This window comes from Lutjanus erythropterus, chromosome 2 (genome assembly GCF_056507025.1).
Source record: "Lutjanus erythropterus isolate fLutEry1 chromosome 2, fLutEry1.hap2, whole genome shotgun sequence".
Lineage (NCBI taxonomy): Eukaryota > Metazoa > Chordata > Actinopteri > Lutjaniformes > Lutjanidae > Lutjanus > Lutjanus erythropterus.
In genome coordinates this window covers 21,229,430-21,243,416 of record NC_139318.1, presented here as the reverse complement: position 1 = coordinate 21,243,416, position 13,987 = coordinate 21,229,430, and the positions used below count along the sequence as shown (strand labels likewise).

The window sequence follows — 13,987 nt, the reverse complement described above, 5'->3', positions numbered from 1 at the left end:
TTATCTGATGTGTTGCATCAGTTTTGTGCTGGTTAAAAGTTGTGTTGGTTATTTGCAGCTGGACTCAGGCAACAGTAGCCACTAAACCCAGCTGCTGATGTAGAGATGATGCTACTGGCTGAGCACGACTGTTTAATGACGTATGTTGTGCTCATTCAAAGATAGTGTGAAGAAGGGCTGAATGACTATAAGAGTTATTTATTCTAATGAAGATTTCTTTGTTTGCCTGGCACAAAAAGGGGAATAAATAACAACAAAAACAAAATAAACAACAATAACAGAAAAAAATATTGGTAATGAGCTACTGGCCAAATTGTTATTTTAACCATCATATGAGTGCATCTGTATCTGACGTAATTTACTGTAAAACAAATTCATCATTTACTTCACATTTTTACTTTGTTTCCTGATATTTGACAAAACATATTTAATTATTTACATATAAGGATATGAGACAGTTCTTAAAGTAAGAGCGTAATCTTTGTTATGTATTTTATCTTGTTATAATCATTGTGTGGGATCTTATAGGTACATTAACTATAGTGAGGTTGTTCTTCATTGCTAAAGTTGATAGCATGTGGACAAGGGCTGCAACTAATGAATATTTTCATTATCTATTAAATTGCCAATCATTTTCTTGATTAATCATTAATCAGTTAGTTGTTTGATTGATAAAATGGTGAAAAATGTAGATCAGTGTTTCCCCAAGTTGTCCACTAGCCAAATGTAATCAGTTTACTGTCATAGAGGACTAAAAAACAGAAAATATTCACATTTCAGAAGCTGGACTCACATAGGATATGGATATTTTTTTCTTTAAAAAATTACTCAAAATGATTAATCAGTTGAAAAATAATAATCACAGCTCTAATATAGAGGCACAAGAAGCAGAAGCACAGAAAACCATTTCTGTAAAAAAAAGTACAAAACTTTAGAAGTCTCTAACATTTTTTTATATATGTCTTGTGGAAATCAAAGATAAATAAATATCCATTTGATTCAGTAAGAATCTATTATTTTTCAAGATTAATCAATTAATTGTTGAGTCTATAAGATGTTGAAAGATTGTGAAAAATGCTCATTACAATTCCTTCTTTTGTCCAACTAACAGTCTAAAACCCAAAGACTCTTTATTTAGTATCATTAATGACAAAGATAAACAGATCATCATATTCAAGAGGGTGGAACCAGCAAATGTTTGACATTTTTGCTTGAAAAATGACTGAAACAATTAATCAATTAGTAAAATATCAATTAATTTTCTTTCAATTGATTAGTCATCTAATCGTTGCAGCTCTAATACACTGTACAGATTGTAAAGCCCCCTGAGGCAAACTGTGATTTGTGATTTGGAGCTACATAAATAAAATCTGTCTTGACTTAAGCACCCTCAGTGGTACCACATGTTAACTATTCATTGTGTAAGTCCACCTTAACTTCCCCTCTCCATCTGTTTTCAACAGTTTAACTGGCTCGTGCTCCTGTAGCCCTCAGTAACATTACTGCATTTGGTTATTAAAAGCATTTAACTTTGAAACAGCCTCTGCTCTTATTAAAATGGACAGATGGCATGCTGAATAAACCCTTATATTCTATATGTCTCCCCCTAACATGCACATACTGTATAGGAGGCTCTGCATGGGCTAACTCTGGGACACAGGTACCCTGGGAGTCCACCAGATGTTTGATAGGCTCACCTGCAGGCCTGCTGCGTGCTGGCAGTAAAATTCATGCGCTGCATATGCTGCAATTATACCACAGGGAAATAAGCTGCTGTAATAATGAAGTAGGCTGGAAACATGAGGAGGAAAAGCAAACAAGCCTGGTTCCTTTGGAAAAACACAGCCTCTGTCCATACTTTTGCTTCATTTGAATTGATTGTTGATTCCTGAGTCTCATTCACAGGATGCAAATATGGACATTTTGGGTTGGTGAAGCATCCCAAACACAGTAAAATAATGAGAAATTAAGGAATTAAAGGCAAAGGACATCCACCACTACACTACTTAGTGGGTAATTGAAAGGGATTATGTCTATATATACAGTGTTTTTCAGGAAAATGTTGCTCATTATGCCTTTAAGTAAAATAATTGGAGTCTTATGACTGATGTGGACTAGTTTCTGTCTTCATCTTCAGTTTGGCCGAGGACAGAGGTGCTATTGCTCCAGTAGGTGGTGCTGAATGCAAAATCAGAATTCATATCCTTACAGCAGGATTGAAATCAAACACTGAACTATAACAGAGTAAATTGTTCAGGAAATGAAGCTGTAAAAAACAGTCCTGCAGCAGTAATGTGTTATGGCAGCGGGAGCAAAGTTAGCTCAGGTAGAAGGATTAAATGTCCCATTGGTTTTCTGATCTTTACAAGCTAGCTTAGTGCTCGTTTCTGCACAAGTGGAGTGACTCTGCCAAGATGTGGGGTGTAATTAAGCTGCAGGCATTCATCCTCCATGCGCTGCCTCTTTACTTGTGCACTTACAGGATCTATAAAGGCACAAATTGATTTCACCTATCAATGCAGTCATTGTTTAACATGACGTCGCTCATGTGTTGTGCATGTGTGTTTAATAACTGGGGCTCCTAACTGGATCACGGTGTAGTACAGAGCTCTCGCTTCTCAGATTACTCCTTCTCAAGAAAGGCCTCTGCTCCAGAAACTGACCCGTTTCAGCTCTGCAGTGTTTGCTGGCTTTTTTTTCTTTTAGGCTTTTTTTTTCTAAAATCCAACAAAAGTGATAAAAAGCTGTTTGCAAAGGAAGAGCCGGTTGTGTGTCAGCGCCCATCTGCAGTGATTAAAAACAACAAAAAGTAGTAATCACAAGTAAACCCCAAGCAAACTGCAGAATCATTCATTCCCAGTTTTGTGCTGATGAGCAAACACAACACTACCCACGTTAATTGCTGTGACCCCAGCAACCCACCAAAAGGAACATTGACATATTGTTTGTCCAGCGTGAGACACTGTATAATTTACACTCACTAATGACTGTCCCTGGAAATACAGGCTGAAGGACCACGTCTGTCCCTGGCTTGGCCCTTGTTCAACTTTCGCCCTGGACTCGTCTAATGGATAGTCCATCTGTACCTCAGTGAATTCATATCCCTCAATGCATGCCCATAATTCAATTACAACACTTGTTTAGTGTAAAAAAAAACAAAAAAAACAGCCCGGTGCAGTGTTCCCCCCTGGCCAATTGAGGTTTAGATAAACAATTCATGATTGGCTGGAGAATCTCCACCCTGATCAAAACAAAAACAAACTGCTGTTGTTGTTGTGTCTCTCTCAGAGATTTTAAATGATTCTCTGGTTTTAAAATAAGGCGTGTTGTGAAGAAAGACATATTACCATTGCCATAGGGTCGACCTTGACCTTCAAACTCAATCTGGCTATTAGGGCAGCCCCTCCCCAGCACCCCTGAGATGTAAAGAGGCTGACGGTTTTGACCCCTGATCCCATTTCTTAACTAGGCTGAGGTGCCAAATAACCTTTTGACCCAGGAAGCATTTTCAGGTTGCCTGAGCAACCTCAGATTTGGCAATGATTGACAGGTCCATACAGTTTTTATCTGCTTTTTTTTTTTTTTTTGTAAACACTCGTCTGCAAGATAAATGACAGAAAACAACGATTTATTTGCTAAAAACTGGAGTTGCTATAAGTTAAATATGCTCAGAGAAAATGGGCAGATTAGATATTCTATTGTAGTCAGTTGGCACATTATTATGCCAGATAGATGCAGAATAAATTTCCCTTAATAAATGAACGCTTTACATGGAAATGAATGTATGAATTCAATGGATGGATGTCATTATATCAGATGGAGGTCTATGTAAATGAACCATGTGCAGATTTGACATGTGGTGCAAATCACAGAAACACCAGAGCCGAAGGATCACGACAGGAATAAATCAGCCTATTTTAGGAGACGCCTCGCGTTCTTTGACGTAACCCTTAATCCAAACCCCAAATATATTTTTCAACCAGAGTGAGCCACTAAAATAAACTTGAGATGTTTTAATTTTGCTAGTTATAATGTAGTGGTAGACCATTTCATTATGATTGACCCAGGGGAATCTAAGGTTACCATCTGGCCACTGGCCACCATTACTGATCCTTGTTTTAATATGCAAATGTATCTGTTTGTCCAACCTTGATGTAATCGCAAATGTAACCTGGCTGAATGGACCGAACAACAGGACCATGTGCACATATGATAACCAACTGCCTTGATGCAGATGTGGCAGTTGGTTAGAATGGCAATTTACCAAAAAGAAAAAAAAGAAAGAAAAACAGTCAGTTTGTGACCATGTTTGTGATCATGTTGTGAAATAAATGCTGATTTTCTTCTCTGGGTTAAGACCAGACCTGTGGACTCAAACTTAACGTGTATAAAATGCGTTATGTCTAAAAATATGTTATATATTTTGTTTAGTTGTGTACTTACATTACCCCAAATGTTTCCAACAATGTTCAAATGCAGAGTAATCTGTAATTTATTCAAGGTAATGGTACGTTTCCTACTAGCTGCTAGCTATTGTAATTTTAGTGAAAACAGTGGGACGTCAGAGATTGGTATGGGTATTGAGAAACGTTACTAAATTGGTACTGGTTCCTGACTGGTCAGTACCAAAGTACTCATAAACTATTCCAGTGTACAAACAGTTAAGGCTATTTGTCACTGAATAAATACAAAGACCCAAACCAAGTTCCTGTGTCTTGCGTGCTGCTGGAGGAGGTTAGCTTCGAAGTTCGAGACAACTGTGACCCAAGCTCACTTAAGGTAGACTGACCTTTAAGGTGGACCAGGCCATCTATTCTCGTTTAAGTGATGAGCTGCTCCTCCTTTGCTCAGGAGATGACCACGGACTTCAGTTAAAAGATTTGAATCCTTTCACATCTTTGCATGTGAGAGACACCTAGCAGCAGAACTTGCATATTATGAATTTAATATTATCACCGAAGAAACTCTTTGCATTTAGAAAACAAGTTTTATGTCATTTGTTGACAACGGCAGTGTGTTACAGAGTTATAGCCCTTCTTCTGCATACATAGGAGTTAAACAAACATATGCTAACACTTCTCAGTGATGTGCAGATCTGTGGTTTTCTATGCCTTTATGGTCGGTGTGCACATCTTTCTTGTCAAGGTGTTGAGTCCGAAAATGTGCATCTGTACCTGCCAAGGAGTCACAGTATGGTTAACTGCTCCCTTTAAGATTTAATTATATCAGGAAAAGAGCAACGTTTCAAGCCCAGAATGTCTCTCCATCACGTACAGATGAATTAAACAAACTTGTTGTTGTTTCATAAATGAAATAGTTTTATTCACCAACATTTCTCGGTGACTGCTTTCATCTTTAAAGGTGCAGTTAGCGATTATGGAGAAAGACGGTTTGATTTTTGGGTCTCATTTCTAGGTCATCAATGGACATGAGACTCAACAATTTTTACTGACCTGTGATTGGCCAAAGTGTTCTGTCATGGGCTAGATTTTCGAGAGCCTGAGAACAGCCAAGAGGAGGAGCAGAAGTCTAGTTTTCTCTCAGACCACTTCAATTACAAAGTGCTTAAAGGTTATTTTGGGATGTTTGCCCGATGACACCAAAACTGAACTGCCTACCACAGCTTTAAGTCATCAGCAGCTAGTAATGATTGTGATCCATGGTGGTCCAGGGCCATGTGACTTAAAATGTCTGGTGATGGATTAAAGCACAAAGAAAACAGAGAAGTCTGTGTGTATCAAATCAGTGTCCCACCTGACAATAACTGTGCCTGCCTTGACCACTGTTGCTTCCTGCAGAATATACTGTAGTATTTGTCAGTTTTGCACTTTGCTTTTTGCTGTTTGAATTTATGAAAGCTTTGTGCAACAGTCTGAGCTAATGGTAGCTGCTCAGAAAACTGCTGAGAAATGTTGTTGACTCTGTGTGCTCCTTTGGGAGTAAACTCTCTTTTATCTTCAAACACCCTCGCTTGGCTCTATTAGAGATGATCTCTTTCAGTGATGTGGCTGAATATGATCGCAGTTATTAACAATACATGAGTTACAGTGTCATGGTTTGTTCCTTTGTGGATGACTGAGCAGGGATGTAGCTGTCTCTGTTTTTACAGGCTAGCTAAAATATATATTTCTGAACATGTCAGTCAAGCCCAGGATTGTACATTGAGCTGAAGAAAGGTTATGCATGTTGTCGTTCCAAATACTCTGTTCTGGACTGGGCTTTGCTGATAAATTCCCCTGTGATGCACAGAAAAGGATATGTCTGTCACCAATGATGCACATTTCATTAAAAGAACATCATAGCAGTAATGTTTATCACCACACTGAGGCAAAATGCATGTTGTGGTAGATCTCTCATGAAATACAGGGGAGAGAGATGGGGAATGACATATAGCAAAGGTCCCTCATTGGAAGTGAAGTGGGGATGTTGCAATTCATGGCCAGTGCAGTGTGTTCAGTGCTAAATGATCCTTGGTGATGATCCTGATGATATATGTACACATCATTTACTGCACTGTAAACCCCAATCCATTAATGACACAAAAAAATTATTGTCCACACAAATGTTCAAGACTGCCAACAAGACATTAAAAACTTTCAGTTCACTTTGCAAAAACACTTGAATAAACCAATTAACTGTTTTTGCCAACTTACTATGTTTGTGTACACACATTTTAGTAAAAATGAGTCAAAACAACATGTATTTTTAAAGTGCAAGCACGGCATACTCACAGACTTTGCAGCATGCATCCTGTGAGAGTTAAAACATTCTTGAGATCTTTTTTTTTTTTTTGAGGTTTGAAGAAAAACATGATGGAAATTTAATGCATGTCTATGATACATTTTCAGATAAGTCATGGTTGTTTCTTTGTGTGAAATGAAGAACTGTCTCTTCAAACTGAAAAAATATAAGAGAAACATTAAAAATTTAATGTGCAAATCAGGTTTAGTCAATGAATTGGCATTTACAGTGTATACAGAACATTTAAAAATCTAACTGTCTCTCTTTTCTACAGCGGAGCCTCTGGTGCAGGTGAATGGGAAGCCAAGCTGCTGCTTCTTCAAGTTCAGCCCCAAGCTGATGTTCACCAAAGTGCTGAAGGCCCAGCTGTGGGTGTACCTGCGACCACTGCAGCAGACGTCCACCGTCTACCTGCAGATCCTCCGGCTGAAGCCCGTCACGGAGCAGGGCAGCCGCCACATCCGCATCCGCTCGCTGAAGATCGAGCTCAACTCCAGGGTCGGCCACTGGCAAAGTATTGACTTTAAGCACGTGTTGCAGAACTGGTTCAAACAGCCCCACACCAACTGGGGAATCGACATCAACGCCTTTGACGAGAGTGGCAATGACCTGGCAGTTACCTCGCTGCGACCCGGGGAGGAGGGGCTGGTAAGGACCCTCAGACCTGTCATTGGGGTGGGTGGGTGGATCTGGGGTGGGGGGGGGTCACTCCCATTGTAGCTCAGATTTATGCAAATACAAAATCTCAAAGGAGTTCAGCCAAAATCATGTTAGTGAAAAAAAAAATACTTGAATCAAAGAGAAATGTGGATCTGTATTAAAGCCGTCGTAGGCAGCTTATTTTTGCCAAGATTGAGCAAAAGTTCCATAATAACCTTTAAGCATAATGTGATTCAAGTAGTCTGATAGAAAACTAGACTTCTGCTCCTCTTTTTGACTCTGTTTTCAGGCTTTACAAAATCTAGCTTGTGACAGGAGACTTTGGCCAATCACGGGTCAGTAAGAGTCTCGTTCACAATACATATTTGATGACCTGAGAATGAGACTCAACCATCTTTCTCCGGAATCACTTACTGCACCTTTAATATCAGGACTGAACTAAAATTGAATTAATGGTCATGGAGAAAAGAAGTCTTTACATCAATCTTTACTGTCAATGCTTAAAAACCTAAAATAGAAAATTCTGAGTTAAATATTAACACAAAATTACTCGTAATATCTAGTATCTAAAGAGAATGCAACACTGATGTATACAACTCTGTCTCTTTTCAAGTAACTTGGATTGCATGCTGTTCCCTTTAGCTTTCTGAAAATTGTTTCCTGCCTTTCAGGCACATGCTGTTAATTTCACTAAAGTATCAAATCAACTTGCAGAAACTCTAAACCTGCTTATGTCAAGTGAAGCATCATATTGATCATAATCACAGTAAATGATTGTTCATATTAAGCAAGTTTTAAGCATCTGCTAGTTGTTTTTCATATAGCAGTGTAATTAATGAAAACCAGTGGCCGCACAGATGGACAGGAATCACATTCGGAACTGAACTACGATATGACATGAAAAAACACCATTGATTTGCCTAATCTGAAACTAATCTCTATAAAGAGATATCTGCATATGAATGCAGGATCTGTAGACAACGGACAAGATTTTGTTATTGAAAGCGTTCTGGTTTGTGTTTGCAGTCTGAGTGATATTGACCAATCACATTTGAGTGGGCTTTGGTAGCTTGCAGGTAAACAGTCAATGTGAGGATCAAAACAGGTGGAATGCATTGGCCAAAATGCAATCTTAGAAACCATCATCGTCTGATGATGATTTAGCTTTGTTTTTTGTTTTTTTGTGTTTGTAGCTTTTTCTCATTTTATCTGCATTCATATACAGATTTCTGTTTAGAAATCTCAACTCCGACTTTATTCTTGCGATTGAAGTTGCTAATCAGACTGTAAGCAATGATCAGTGGACAGAAAAGGAAGTTTTGGCAGAAATAGCAGTTATGTGAGTATCTGCTGGTTACACTGAAAGCCTCAAAACATTAACATTTACACTGCACTTGTTTTAAAGCACACACAACATAAATTACTATAAATAGAACAACTTCTCTTTGACTTGTATTGCAAGTTTACCTTAAAATCAAACATGCATTTCATGTATGTGACATTTAAACATTTAGTTTGTTATAATTGGTGCAAGAGATTTTCGAAGGGTGTTTACATGTAGAAACACAGGAATAGCTGTTTTCTGTTATTTAAAATTCTAGCTAATTCTGTCTTTCAATCATATCCATATCACCAAATTTGGATAGAAAATTTCAGTTTGAAACAAAGATAATGGACAGCTTAAAACAGAGTTTTATAAACCAGTCATGTATTAAAACATTGCATGTTTTTCAAGGCTAAATACCATCACCACAACATGCCTGTGATCTATATTTAGTTCAGTCCAAAGAAAACACAGCTGCTTTGTTTGGATCAGCCTTCACCAAAGTCATCACCACATCCTCTGCTGCTAATCCTCATCCTCAAATCTGCTGCTAACTAATACTAGCGCACACTATCTGCACAATGCACATATTCTTTGCAAATGCACTGTCATCCATTTTTGTTGCTGACTTTCTTCTTCTTATGTCTTGTTGAAAACTAAAAAAAAAAAATTCCTACACAGACGTTTATAACAAAAAATAAAGTAGAAAAGATCACTTTTTTTTTTTTTTGCAAAATGTGAATGGATCCTAACCTGAATAGTTTGGGCATTCCTTGAAAGAGGTTGACATTGTGGATCATTCAGCCTCATGTTGGCAGAAGCTGCTGGGCCTCAAACTCTGAGAGCAGGATTTTAAAAATGTGCTGGCTTCATGTCTAATGTAATGGATGGGTCCACACGGATGAGTTCAAACTTCAGTGTTAAAGCAAAACCATCCGTGAACCATTAATCTAGTTAGAAATTCCAGTTACCACAACTGACAGTTACATACAACATCTATGTTGAATTATGTAGGCCACTCATCCCAGTGAAGCAACACCAAATATTTACCAAGTGGTCATTTGGGTCAGATCTTCACAACACATATCAGAGGTCAGCTCTGGTGTCTTGGCCAATAAATCGCTGCCCTCTGAGCACACAGCAGTGTGCAATATTATTCTTGACCAGAAAAAAGGAAAAGATCAAAAACACAGGCAAGCGTACCAAAATAAAACAAAACACAACAAGCAAAGAAAGAATCAAACTCTGCTTCTCCCTGATCCTCTCAGTCCTTTTTTTCTGCAACAAAAGCCCTAAAGGCCAAGCTGACATGGTCTCACCCCAACGGCCTTTCAGCTTATTTCCTCTTTTGAATACGTCACAAAAAACTGTGCTCAAGCTCAGCTGGAATCACTGTGGGGAGAGGAAGGCTTTGTAAAACAAACATGATGGAGTAAAATATTTGATCCGCTTGCTTTGCCCAAAGGTCAAGGTTATGGTAGCCTGCAGATGACCTCCAAAGTCAGGGATCAAACTGAGCATACAAAGTCAGCCATCAACATTAGAAAAGCCCAGTTTCTATCAGTGCTCAAATGGCTCATTGTTTTCTTTCTCTAAAAATGACAAATCAATTCATATGTTTTTTGTGAAATATCAGATGAACAGGTTCTGGATTTTAAACTTGAAATAGACAATTTTTTTGCTATAACTTATCATTATGAAGTAAGTGGATTGTACAATGTAATGACTGTAGAACAATGATGCCATCCATGTTCAGATTAGTTTTCATGAGCCTCGCTTTAACTGTGCAAATCTGTTTGTCACTGGGCATAATTTTTGGGAGAACTTTGTCTACATTATTAACTAAATTAATGAACAAATTCACAGTTTTCTTCTGATGTTACACCCTCCTCCGCCCAACACCAGTTCCTGCTGTAGATTTGTTTGTGTGAGGCAGTAGTGTAATATTACCCATGAGTGAGTGCAATGCACATCATTACAACAGCTTTCAATTTACCTCTTCAGCAAACATACTTCTTTCTTATTTCTTATTTACATTTATAATTTATCCACTGAGATGGGCACTGAGGAAACAAAAAGCGATCTGGTCTTGTAGACAGGTGTTGTCTTTGCAACAGCAGCTCAAACACTACTTGGAAACAACACAGTTGAAGACCTGTTTCCACTTTAAGCAGTTTTCTTTGTCACTTTAGCTCCTTTTGGATTGTCAAAGTATAAATGTTTTACTTTGTTATGACCATCTGTTAATGCTTTTTCTTTTTTTTCTTTTTCTTTTTGTTTTTTTACCAATATTATACACTGACTAAACTGATATGTTGGTGGACTTGAGATTAACTCCCGTAGCAAAATAACCAGACCTGGTTGAGGAAATTGAAAACTAAAACAAAATTTGGAGCTTGGATGCCCAGGGGCTCAGACACTTACAGTGTCAGCCTCAGTGTACAGACGGATAGATATGAAATGGCTAATCTCTATGTATACATAATGTGTTTTCATTCACATTAGTGAGTAAATGTTTGTGGAAGAGTTAAAACTTTGTTTTATTTACAATTTCATTTCATTTTGGAAGCTAAGATGCTCACACATGAGGCGTTTTGGCTTATTATAGCAAGAACATCACAGGTGTAATTGATTACATTAGTCAAAATGTCTGCTGGGAAAAAGAATCATTTTGTTGTCATGGTGACTAATAAAATTATATTCTATATTCTCAAACTATTTAGCTGTGGAGCTGACAAGATGGCTTTTACTCTTAAAATTTATTTGTGTGACAGCAGTTGAGTTGTAAAATGTCATAAAATCAGCAGTTTAATTTACTTGGTTTGGTTTCTTTTACTTTGATCTCTGCAGTAGTACAAAGTGTGTGACATAATCTAGAATGAATTAACATCTGGTGTGTCAGCTGAATGCACCTGGTGTGACAGGAGACCACCAGGATGTGGTACTGGTGTACTGACTGTGAACTGCTGCACTTGTCTAACTAGTTGATTTTCACAGAAGACATTTTGACTGTCACAGTAAGAAAAATACAGGTATTACTGATAACATTTATGATGGCTCTGCTGTGTTTAAGTGTCCCAGTAAGTCATGACAGTGTGACAGAGAGACAGCATGCACAGTACCAGGTCCCTGAAAATGAACCAGCTAAATGGAATTCAGCCATCATTAATATAATTAATGTTAAAACCTCATCAGTTAAAACAGCTTATTTGGCTGCTGTTTGTCATGGATCATTGTATTTTAGTGTTCCAGAAATCAGTCATTTTATACCTGGATTATATTTGAATTATTGGTATATTGGCCAGGAATTATCCTGAGAGGAAGGTCACAACAGTACATCTACTTGACATGTTGAAATGGAAACACTGCGGGTTGACATTAGTACTTAGTTTGCATCTTTAGGATATCCACTGCTGTTTCTTGTAGTGCAAGTTGGTGTGGTTTGCTTTATTAGTATAAGCAACAGTGATGTGTGATAAAGCTGCATGGTTTTCAACTTTGTTTACTTTGAAAAGTCTTTCTAGAGGGTCTTGTCTACATCATTTAGTATGTAATCCAAACAACAGGATGTGAAATGTCTTAAACCGTAAAATATCATGTTGGGATCAGTCAGGATGTTAATCTGGCCCCAAATAAGACAAACTGTAAAAACATACACACAACGTTATCCTCTGTTTTTCAGTACAGTGAAAGCTTGTGTTTACCAACAGATTAACTACCACATATAATCACACATCATAATCACTTATTCAGATTTACATACATTTTGATTTAGTTAAGCTTCTGTCTTTTGCAATGTCATCTCTCTTGGATAGCTTCTATCCTGAAAATACATAATTACTTACTGAAACTGAGCTACTAAGGTATCAAAGAGTCAAGTGTGTAGTTCAGCTTCTGTCAGTTTGTAGGTTAGCTGACAGTTGTGTGCATGTGTGCGCTTAAGCACATGTTGTGTGTGTTTTCTTTATCTGAAGAAAAATTGCATATGCAGTTTTCATTGCAAATGCCTCCTCAGCTGCATTTTTTTTTTCATCTTGCTTTGCAAGAGCAGGAACGCCACAGAAGGTGATAGTTACATTAACAGTGGCTTAGTTTTATCCAAATATTCCACTAAGCCAAACCAGTGAATTGAATGAAGGATTACACTTTTTTATGCTATGATGTGAGGGGTCACTCAGGGTCACTTCTATTCATTTTATTAAAGCAAAGTTTATGTGTTATGATATGTCAATATGTCTCCTAGGTAAAAAGGGGTACTCAATCTCCTCTGTTTGTGCCTAAACTAAACATATGAGTGACATTATGGAAAATATGTTTGTATGGATCAGATTACTTTTGTGCTTTATATATAAATTGTAGATATATACAGATTATGCTGATGCCATAAACAGTCCGGTCCTAGTGGGACATTGTCAACAGTCTTACACCTAAAGTCTAAGAAATAAAAGAATAGTTCAGCATTTTGTGTACTTGCTTTGTCGCTGAGAGCTAGATGAGAAAATTAATACAACTCTCTTGTGTGTATTATGTAGCATATTGCATAGTTTAGTAGTATATAGTTAAAACTGTGAGGGAATTAGCTTAGCATTAGCAGAGAGGCAGCTGCCCTGGCTCTGTTCAAAAATACATCTAACAACACCTTTAAAGCACACTGATTAACATGTTGTATCTCATTTGTTTAATCTGTACACAAAGAACATTTAAACATTTCAAGGAGACTTACATGCCGTTACTATTTCTTGGCAAATACCGCTGGGAAATCTAACTTCCCAGAGTCTTCTTGTTGCTGTGAGGTTGCCCGGCAACCAGAGATGGGCTGATTGCCATTTCAGTTTGTGTACGGATTAAAACAATAAGAAACGTCATGTTAATTAGTGACTTTAGAGGTGTCGGTGAGCATATTTTTAAACTTTGGAAAGAGCCAGGCTGGCTGTTTCTTTCCATCTCTGTGCTAAGCTAAGCTAATAACCACTTGGTTCTATCTCTATTGTTAATGCATAGAAATAAGAGTGGTATTGATCTTCTCATCTAATGCTCTGAAAAAAGCATATAAGCATATTTGTGAAAATGCTGATGATATTAAGTGACATAAAGTGGTGACAGAATTATCAAAAAAATCATTCAACTTTTTGTTTAATAGTTCTGATTGACCCTTCCTAAGTCCTTCAATGTTCTGTGCTTGATACCTTGCGGAACCTCGGTCATCTTTTCCTTTTCCTGTTTGTACTTAGATGTGCTACGTGCTAGGCTCATCTAGTCACA

The 13,987-nt window shown here is 37.7% G+C and overlaps 1 protein-coding gene across 2 annotated transcripts in view; it reads left to right on the top strand.

Moving 5' to 3' along the window:
- The window catches only part of LOC146331504 (growth/differentiation factor 11-like), a 32,072-nt gene that overhangs the window by 16,187 nt on the left and 1,898 nt on the right, over positions 1–13,987 (top strand). For both annotated transcript variants that reach the window (XM_084731947.1, XM_084731940.1), the window contains exon 2: positions 7,016–7,389. In XM_084731947.1, the coding sequence (XP_084588073.1) occupies positions 7,016–7,389 (374 nt within the window). The remainder of the gene's footprint in view (positions 1–7,015; positions 7,390–13,987) is intronic.